Below are 10926 nucleotides of genomic sequence, written 5' to 3'. Positions count from 1 at the left end.
GAACTACATTAAAATGGCCCAATAATATGGTGGATAAAAATAGTTTCACAAATATTTGGACTATCTTTTCATAGTACATAGAACTTCATGCTACTTTGTACGACAAGGATTTCCGAAAGTAAGAGTTTGAGGATTTGTTATCTTCTATGTTTAGGCACTTCAAAAGGAGGAAGAAATATAGATAAAAAAAAAAAACTTCTATGCTCAGAGTTTTAAAATGATGCGGTTATTCAGTATAAGATGAGAAAATGGATAAATAGTAATAAAGATGATCTATCATTCATCAAGAACTAAAATATCTTATTCATCATCATCATTATAGAAGTCTTATCCCAACTATTTAGAGTTGACAAACCAAAATATCTTATTGATGTGAAATTTTTCTTAGGTATCAAATTCCATTTATAGACCTGAGAGTCATTGAAAACACACCCATTCTATGGGAAAATGATGTTAATACAACAACTAATTTAATAAAAATAGCACCTAATATAACAGAAATGTAATCAACAATCTCAAGAGCTCTGTGGGAAGTGTATTAATCATGCTCCTACCCTTGGCCATGCCCTATTTAATTGTCTCCACATTTGCCTATTTTTATTTCATGAAATCAAATCCAATACATAACCATTAACTGGTTATAGCACATCAGTCCATGGCCATAATAGAACACACAGAAGCCATACTTTCAAAGAGAAACACATAATATCAAACAAGAAGAGAATCCACTACTTGCGTATGCAATCTGGAGGCACTGGCTCCCTTTATTTACCGATATTAAGCATATAAGAAGCACAAACCAGACCTTTTCTCATAGGAACAGAAAACCCATCTCACTTATCACCAAATAAGTAGCCCAGAGAAGAATCTCCACCAGGAACACGATGAACCTTGGTCGTAGGACGATCCTAGAAACAAATTCAAAACAGCAGACATAAGAAGAGAGAAAGAAAGCAATTATGAAGGTGCAATATCGGAAGGAAGACTGTGTTGAGTCTACACTCACAGTGATAAAGTTGCCTGTGTTTTGGCCCTGGGCTCGGTGGTAATTGTTGGATTGTTTGGGAGAAGGTGCAGGAGAAGCCGGGGAGACCTTAGCGGGGGGGATATTTGCGGTTTCACCGGAATCCGGAACCGGGTTTGGGGGCTGGTCAGATCCAAAGAGGTAACCCAAAGAGCTTTGCCCACCTCCAGCGCTTCCACCTCGGCTCATGGCTCTCTCTCTCTCTCTCTCTTTCTTCCTCTCTTTCTCTCTCTATTCTGAGTGATTTCCACACTTTTGGACCGCCACCAGCTTATCACTCTCTAAGGATGCATATATACATACAAGCATGAAATATAAACGTATGCTGACGTCCCTCCCAAGGTCACGATGCAGCTTCAGGTTTGCATGTGTGCATACCTTTGTAAGCGTGTGTATTCTTGGAGTATATATATATATATATATATATATGGAAGCATCTATGCAATGGCTATGGGTGACATGATTTCACCCATAGGCTAATTGCCGTCTAAAAAAGTCGGACGGCATGCATTTTTTGACCGCATGGACCTAGCATGTCCGTGGCGGGTACGTCACAGATATACTAGGTTTGTGGCGGTCTAAAAATTCAAGCAGAACCCCAATAGACGGCGCCATCCGTTGCGGGTCCGATCAATAAACCGCCACAGATATAGCAAGTCCGTGACGGAGACGAAACACTGTAGCACGTCTCCTATAGGTATTTTTTAGGTTTTTTCTATATATATATATATATATATATATTTATATTTATTTATTTATTTATTATTTTTTTTAAGCGGTTCAAGGGAGATGAGGTTCCCCATTCGTTGCAAGAATAGAACTCAATATGTCATCTTATGGCGACCTGCCACCTTAACCACCTTGAGCTCCATCCTAGAGATAAACATTACCTCAGGTCAAAAGATTATACTCTCCAGCTAGGAGTGATTTTCTAGTGAAACCGAAGACAAGCCTATTTTTAGATTCTCAAGTTTTGGGACGTAATCTCCTTAACCTAGAAATCAAGCTTAAATGTGTTCGAAGAAAAAGTCACAAGATCGAAAAGAGACCATATCTAATATTTGAACAGAAGGTTGAAAAGTTTAAGAACTCAAAATCCAATTTTTTTTTTTTTTTGAAAATAATCAACCAGCTATTATTGGATGGATCAAAAAATTTAAAATTTAAAAAATTCTTTAACTATTTTACTAGAGTGAGTAGTCACACATTGCTCGCTCCGATGGAGCATACTATATGCTAAAGAAGAAGAAGAACACAATGAAAGGAATTTTCATATAGGCATCCTTCTCATGGTCTGAAGGAACTAACCATAATTTCATTTGGAATAAGTTCAAGTTTAACAATCTTGTCAAGAAATGATTGAGCCCATGTGGTAATTTCAATAAAGATTAAATGATTAAGCATTACCAAGAATGGTGTAGGAATTTTTTGGGAATCGAGATGGGAGTACTTTAGGAGACACAAAAGTGTGGGAGCTACTAAGATATAATAGAACATAATATATTATGTTAATGGCTTAATGAGCTGGTTCAATTTGAAATCAGCTACTAAAATACCCTGTCTCCAATGTTTTTAATCGCAAATACATTTTCAGAGCTCATGCAACGTCCAATTTGTATGTTTGTCATGTATCATGCCCCTAACTTTATTGTTTGGATGCAAGAAAAGAATGATCAGGAGGAATGAATTTCAAGAGTATTATACCATATCATATCATATCATATTCTAATATTATCTAGGCCATTTCAGGATTGGCACTTGATTATGCTAAATCGACAGAAACCTACTATATAAAGGAAAACGTTTATATAAGGCAGAGGCTCTACACAATCAAATTAAGACGTACCTCAAAAATTTACTAGAAGTGGTTGTTTCAATGCCCAAAAATTCTAAATTGATCATCTCAACTTCAAGATGTATGGACATGGAAAAAAAAAAAAGATTTCAAGTCTTGGAAATAGGGCATTTTGTAATGTATTTTTGGACCATCAATTTTCCAAATTTTCAAGTGTTTATAGATTTGTTCGATTTACAGTATTTTTTAATATTTAAATTTTATAATTAGAGATGAAAATAAATTTTCAGATCATCACAACGATGTCCAGCATTGAAACAACATCTTTCGACGCTATTTAAAGGCGCACCTTATTCTGATGTCAAAGGAAATATATACAGTAAGACTATTTATCTTTGATACAAGAATGTCACAATCATTAATGACTATTAGATATGAAATTGGGTAATTGAAGATGTGTCATTGACAAGACACAAGGTTCAAAAATAAAATTTTGCAAACTATATGAGGCAATTTGCGCCATGAGATTTCACATCCAATAATCAAGGATAATTGTGACATCCTTATACCAAAAATAGATGGTTTGATCATATACCATCCCAATGTAAAAAGCATACGTGCTCTTGTGGAGTTATTTGAAACTCGATCCTATGGCACGTGTTCTTAGAATAATGAATTTTAATTTACTGGTATTAAATTAAAAAATGGCATTTTTAAAGTGTCTTTGTGGCTATTCATTCTTTTTTTTTTTATATAAATAATAAGGTTTGTAGTTTTTTTTTTGGATCCGGTTTCTATGCGGCCAAGCCCGCATATGTCGAAACGCGGGCCTATTAATAAATCTATTTTTGAGATGGATTTTTCTACTTAATTTTTAAGGACATGTATTCTGTAACATGGATATCATGAATATGAATAAATAAATAAAATTTAAAAACTAAAAATAATAATTCTAGTAAAAAAACATTTGGACCGTTAGTTTCCATTGTTTTCAGATGTAACACCTACTTGCATCCATCTTTAAAAGGATGCTTTACTCTTATTGGACCGCATATGTAGTCATGCGGTCTAACCGCATGAAACAATCTTATTTTTTTTGATAATTCAGTTGGGAAGACATGCCATGCACATTTTTTTTCAGATCGATTAAGGAATTAGCTTTTTTGTAAAGTATCAATGGGTGGTGTCAGTAAGATTAAAAACTAAAACGTGCTAACCAGGTATGGGGTGCCACCACCATAACACAGCCACTTTCCTAAAAACAAATGGATATCTTGCTGTCATTACAATAATTATAATGATGCAAGATGTGTTTTACAACCTAAATCCATGAAAAAAACTAGGTGGACTCATGAGTGTGAGAACTCAGGGTAGACCTTTATCACGTACTTTCAGTATTTTTCATAAATTTAGGTAAAATTAGCATCAATCAGTCATATGGTTCTCAATTAGTTCATAGGGATATCATGGAAGTTCCATATGTTTCAAACTTCCGTATTAACAATGACATCAGCATTGGCTATAAATAGCCCTAGCCCTAGCATTAGAATTATTAAAGTTATGGGTCCTTTCCTCAAGAAAGTAACATAGATTTTCTTTGAAGCAACAAAAGGCACTGTATACTGTACATGCATTAAATATAGTGTTTTTATACTACATGTGTTATCCATTGTCGGCCGTTCGATGAGCGGTGGAGATGAAACCGTTCCCCCCCTTGACTGGACAATGGTTCATCTCCACAACCCATCATGGAAAACGAGTAGCGAAAACCTACTTGTAGTGATCAAACAGTGTAGTAGCACATGTAGCATGGTAGACACTCCCTTAACAGTTGAGAGTAGTAAAATTCCAACACCCCATTGATGGCCAACACTAACCACCATTCTTAATTTGGACTTAGGTGCATTAGGGGGCTCCATTTGGTGGGACCCACTTGTACATTGGGTTCATTTCATGGACATAGGGCAGTACAACATAGGGGGATAGTTGAGATTCTTTTTTTTGGGTAGTTGTTGAGACTCAAAGGATCGCAATGATGACGCGAAATCCTGGCCATCCATTTGGAAACCAAATCTTGTTTACAACATATTTATGCTCATCATATGATTCATGGGCAATGATAGTCATGGTTGAACTTTATTAAAATATCCCTCACCATCATTAATCTTATCCTTAAGTGCTGGGAACTTTGTGGAGGTTGAATGACATGAGACAACTAAGGAGACCATCACATTTCCCCTTTAAGCATTTTAGGATTTTTTAAGAGCCAATTAGGGCTTCTTTAAAGGTTAGTGAGTAAGGTAGGAAGGGGACTTGTAGGCCAAAACTGGATCCCATGTCCAAAGACCTTTTGCTTTTCCCTTTTTCTCTTGGAAAAGACTTAGTAACGGTGATAGTGGCCATGCCATGTCGCCATCGTTTAGCCTCATCTAAGGTATTTAGGTACATGATTAAGTGCAGTGCCAAAAAGAACGATCTCATACTCAAAAATTTTTGTGTTTTTCTTTTTTAAGTAAAATGTCTTAAGTATGACACTAATAGGCAATAAGATGATAGAGAGTAAATTTAGGTGGACTGGCTATGTATAGTGCCAACCCAATACAACACCTATTACGAGACGCGAGTTAGTTCAAGTGGAAAGATTGAAAAGGGAAAAGGGTAGGCCCCAAAGAACGTGGTTGGAAGGAGTCCGAAAAGACCTGGAGACTTTTGGCATCGGGTAAAACCTTTAATAGAGTAGAATGACGGACCAAGATTCATGTAGCCGATACCAATTAATTAAAAAAAGACTATGATGATGATGATGGTGTGAGGTATTTAAAAAGAGAAGAGCTAGTTTTCAACTAAATTAGGAGATTTTATTCTATATATGTGGTTAAGGCTTCTGAGTTAAGAGTAGTAGAATTTCAGTTTGGCATTGAGATATTTCGTGGGGATAGGCAAATTTCAAGGTCTTCAATTCAAATATTGCCTTGTGACTATTACCAGATACAGATTAGTGGAAATCAGTTGATCTATGGTCGCGAATCGATAATGAACCCATTGATTTGTGAGTTGAATGAAAACTGATGGTCTTTAGTAAGTTTTTATGAGCTCATCCCACTCACAAAGTTGCTGCATATTGTGAGTGGGTACATGCCTACTTGGTTTATCAATCAAGAAAGCACTGTGACTCTTAATGCTGCCCCAGCACTGCCAATCTATGGTTTGACAAGGCATGCAACCATGCCCTTAACTAATTTGTTTGAATCGAATCAATTCTGTCTATTTTATGAATAAAATTGAGAATAAAAGGTTTAACCATTTAATTTCCAACTTCTGCAAAATGGTGTTTCTTTTTTTCCTTGAAATTGTAATCGATCAGTTGACTATTGAGCCAATTATCGTTTGCTCCTTAAGTGTGTTTGACTGTTTAAATTTGAACAATAGTGCGTTACTGTGTGGTGATGATGATGGTGCTGGTGATGCAATTGCTAGTGGTGGTTGTGGTGGAGTGAGTGGAGTGGCTGTGGTAGTTGCAACGGTGCTGATGGCAATGGTATTATGGTTGCAATGGAGATGTTGCAGTAGCATGCGGTGGTCGCAGTAGTAATGTGGTGGTTGTGGCAGTGATGGAGGCTGTATGGTGGTAGTGGTGGCGGCAACGCAGTTGTGGTGGAACAGGTGCAAAATTAGTGGAGCCTAGGTAGTGATGGTGGTGGCAGCAGCGGCGGTAGTGGAAAGAGGGGCAATTTGAATTGTTTTTGTAAAACAACTTGGAGCACTTTTTCTAAATATTAAACTTGGGACCCTAGTCACAATTGAAAATCAATTCAGATTTAAAAATAAAACCCCCCTTTAGGTAAAATCTGTATCACAAATTTTCAAATAGGGTCGAGCTATTTGGCATGAAGATCAGTTAGTGTCTTTACGTTTTGCTAGTGCTGCTTATCGGTGGTGCTCGTACAGCTTGAACCAAATCGGGCCCTTGTCATGGTGGTAACTCTTCAAAAACTCACATGAAACATTGGATACACCTTGGTCCGGAGAATCAAGTGGTAGGTCAACTTGCCTATCCGTCTGGTCACATCAAAGAGACCATCATATATAGGATACAGCCTTTGCAGTAATTTTTTTCTAAATTTTTGGTGTGAGTTTGAGCAACACCCTATTTCCCCCTTCAAACTCGAGATGCGTTGGACCTTAGTTTACATATCTCTTCGTATGCTTGACTGCTCAATCAAGGCAGTTACAAGCTTCCTTGCCTCAGAGCAGCAGAACACCATGCTTGCCCTTACCCCAAGTCAATATCATGTGATGCTAGAGACTGTAGAATGACAACCAACTCGCAGGCACTTTTCCCAGTCCATGAACTCTGATGGAGATTATATGAAAACTAAGACACGTCTGATTAGCTCAGTTGTGCCAATTTTCTCAGTTTGACCATCTATCTGAGGGTATTGCTGGTGGAGAAATTGAGTGTTGCAACCATCAATTCGAATAAATATCCCCAAAAATGTCTAGTAAGTGATTGGTCACTCAAAAATATCTTTTGGAATACCCCATAGTTTCCGACATGGATGAGGAAGAGTTTGATTGTGGACTCCGCATGCAATTGTTAAGGGCTATGATGAAGGTTCCATATTTGGAGAACTAATCCACCCTAGGGTTTGTTAGAACAGCTCACTCTAGGGTCATTACAATAGCCCTTATGTTTATCCATCAATGTTAGCCCATATCCTGGATTTGTAGCCATCTAACATGTCAACATGGGTTATTTACCATACTCGTCTCCTCAATCGTACCTACCAACCTCTTGGTTGTTATGCCCACGTCATTAACCCACTCTTCATGGTGTGGCCCTATTCTGAATTCAAACTAGGTTTTTGGCCAGCTTGGGAACCCTAGGTTAACTGGTTAGCACTTGATGATATGCAACTTAACGTTCTAGGCTCAATTCTTATTAAGGGGAGGGGCTCTCTCCCTACTGACTCACCAAAAAAAATAAAAAAAATCCCTAGGTTAACATCCAGCCCACCATCTCGCTCTATGATCACATAGCCATGAGATCTAAGTCTTAGCCCATATGCACCGTGCTGCACAGTAGCCTTGTCTACCACAATGGCTCGGTCAACAAAAGGCTTGAGTACCACCCTCATAAGGGGGGTGTTGGCTTAAAAAAGATCTCCAAGAGTTAATGTTTTGTACCACCAAGTAGCACAAGTGTATATAGCCCACATGAGACCCTTGCTAGGTGGTTGCTAGCTGAGTCAAGGGGTTCTTGCCTGAGCCTTGTCCAGCATGGATGCAGCAAGTTGGGGCCTAATAATTAGGGTTGGCTATGGGCCAGGCAGCCCTTCCCCGCCCTTAGAAACTAGGGTCGTACACAAAAGGGCCGTGCCAAGGCCTAGGCCACGATAGACCAAGCAGGCCCCACCCTATCCAGCTCGATTTTTTCTTTAGTTTTTTTTTTTTGAATGATAACCACAAGATTCATTTTTTTTGTTAGCTTTTTACTATATTTTCTTTCAGTGTACTAGGCTTGAGCTAACCGGCGAAGGATGGCCTTTTTGGTTCGGTCAAGGCCAGGTGTAGCTAGGGCCAAGGCTGGCTAGGCACAAACCGAGCCATCCATTTGCCAACCCTAACAATAATCATGCTCTTACTTAGGGTACACGATCGTGTCATATGAAGTCCCTTTATAGAACTTGCCTTCGAGCTCTCAAGTTATTGTCTCAAAAGATCAAAGCTTCTGTATTAATAACGTGTCTTGAGTTTCACTCTATAATCACCATCGTCATTTCGTTAAAGGGGAATAATTTCATGTCACTCAGTCATTATAATATAATGAAACCACACTTCTACAAAACCATGTTTGTAGCATCTGTATGACTCCAAAAATCACACACACCCTCTCTTCATCTCAATAATCAATCCTCAAAAAGGTATAATTCAACTTACACCCTAAATATGCTCAAAATGAGTCCCCTCCAATAATAAATCTAGATCATCCATTTGGTGAATTTCAATATCTAGGCCTTCATAAAATCAAAATCCATTTTTTCTTTATTAATGTTGTTCATCTAATAATAAAAAAGTTATCAAAAAATTTTCTAAAGAAAAAAAATTCTTTATGGCTTGGATCTAAGCGTCTCACCAAAATAAATAGTCATATTAATTGAGCTAAAAAAACATTTTCAGACGTGTGTTTTCAAATTATTTTTTTATAAGAATAAAAATAGAGCATATTTAAAAAATGAGGTCATACAAATGGCTCTAACATGATTTTTAAGATTGTTTCGTTGTATTATAATACAACCGTTCTATGAAATAACATGAACTAAATCCTTTTATATGACACAATGTTTTTGCTCATCTTATAAGCATGAAATAAGAGGGAATAGACAACATAAGTAATTAATAGTATATATATATATATATATATATATAGAGCCAAGGCACAAAACAATCAAATTTGAGCCTACCTCAAAAATTTCACTAGAAGAGGTTGTTTTGATGCCCAAATATCTTTAAATTGATCATCTTGACATCAAGATGCATCGACATGAGAAAAAAATGGATCGCAAGTTCTGAAAATAGTGTAATTTTTGAAGCACTTTTGCACCGTCAATTTTCAAGATTTTTAAGTTTGCATAGATACGCCGATCTACACTATTTTTGAAGCTTTAAAATTTATAAATAAATATGTAAATATATTTTAAGGCTATCACAAAGATTTCCAATATTGAAATCATATTTCTCGACACTATTTGAAGGTAGGCTCTAATTTGATTGTTTAGAGCCTATATATGAAAAATGTGGGATTAGCCCACTAGCTCATATGAACATATCAGCCCAATGGCCCAGATTGAATCTGGGCCGATTTGACGATCAAGGATGTCCGGTAGTGTTTGAAATTTATTTATTTTTCTATAAATCCAAATCACTTGAAATCCAACGGGCCGTATCATAGTATAATGCATCCATACTCTTAGAAAACCATATTTTTGGTATTTATAAGACCCCAAAATTTGCACACACATTCTCTTAATTATCATAATCAAATCTTATGGAAACGGTTTTTCAATTTTCACCCTAGATATGTTCAAAATTAGTACTCTTCAATAATAAATCTCGACCGTTCATTTGGTGAATTTCAAGATCTAGGCCTTAAAAAATTGAAAATCAATTTTTTCTTTTTTAGCATTGTTAATCTAATGATGACAAAACAATATAAAAACATTGGGAATAAAAAAATCCTTCTGAAGCCTATATTTAACCATCTCACTAAAATGGACGACTTATATTAATTGGGCTAGAAAAACACTTTCTAGGACGTTTTTTCAAAATTTTATTTGTTGTGATTGTTCTTTAGAATGAAAAGAGTACACCTAAAAAATTGTGTCAAACAAATGTCTCTAACATGGGTTTTTAATGTGTTGCATTATATTATGATACAATCGTTGCATGAAATCATTACCCTATATATATATATATATGAAAATGATCATGTGAGCCAGTGGGCTCACAAGTAAAAATGAGCCCAATGGCCCAGATTAAATCTAGACTGAACTGACGATCATGGATATCTGGTAGTGTTTGAATTTTAATTTCTTTCTACAAATATAAATCATTTGAAATTTTACGTGTGTATTCATCAAAAATAAGTAAATCTTCGAAAAATATCAAAACAATATTTTACATGAAAAAAATATACCACCATAAATCCGTAATTTATCGGGGGTATTTTGATCAATTTGCTTTTTACAAAATATTTTTTTTTATTTTTATTAGGTGCGGCTTGATGAGAAGAACACACGCCTAAAATTTTAAGTAATTTGGATTTGTAGAAAAATAAATAAAATTCAAACATTACCAGACATCCGTGATGGGCCTAGATTCAATCTTGCCTACTGGGCTCATTTTCTTGTGAGCCCGTTGGCTCACATATATATATATATATATATATATATATATATATATATAATATCTGTAATTTTTTCAATAATATCTAATATTAAATTATCTTCTTGAGTTAGTGTATGAAGATTATGTGTAGGTTTAAGACAACTACAATTATTATCTTTCATTGAATTGGATGTTTCTGTATCTGATGATGAATCAGAGG

At 36.1% G+C, this 10926-nt stretch overlaps 1 protein-coding gene across 1 annotated transcript; it reads right to left on the bottom strand.

Annotated features, from left to right (window-relative positions):
• Nucleotides 1-570: 570 nt before the first annotated feature.
• SP1L5 (SPIRAL1-like5) lies at nt 571-1293 on the bottom strand. Its single transcript, XM_006829012.4, has 2 exons — nt 1007-1293; nt 571-908 (listed from the first exon to the last, which is right to left on the bottom strand). Exons 1-2 carry the CDS (start codon nt 1211-1213, stop codon nt 834-836), a joined length of 282 nt encoding a protein of 93 aa, XP_006829075.2. The 5' UTR covers nt 1214-1293; the 3' UTR covers nt 571-833.
• Between the last annotated feature and the right edge of the window lie 9633 nt (nt 1294-10926).

The sequence above is a fragment of the Amborella trichopoda genome, chromosome 9, assembly GCF_054954075.1.
Source record: "Amborella trichopoda isolate Santa Cruz 75 chromosome 9, AtrichopodaSantaCruz75HAP2 v2.0, whole genome shotgun sequence".
In the NCBI taxonomy this organism is placed as follows: Eukaryota; Viridiplantae; Streptophyta; class Magnoliopsida; order Amborellales; family Amborellaceae; genus Amborella; species Amborella trichopoda.
Note: the sequence above shows the minus strand (reverse complement) of the source record. Positions and strands in the feature narration are given on the sequence as shown.

Bases quoted from the DNA above. Each gene is read 5' to 3' on its own strand.
- SP1L5 (XM_006829012.4), bottom strand. From the start codon at position 1,213: ATGAGCCGAGGTGGAAGCGCTGGAGGTGGGCAAAGCTCTTTGGGTTAC. The intron at 909-1,006 runs GTGAGTGTAGAC...ATTTGTTTCTAG, and splicing joins ACACAGGCAACTTTATCACT to GATCGTCCTACGACCAAGGT.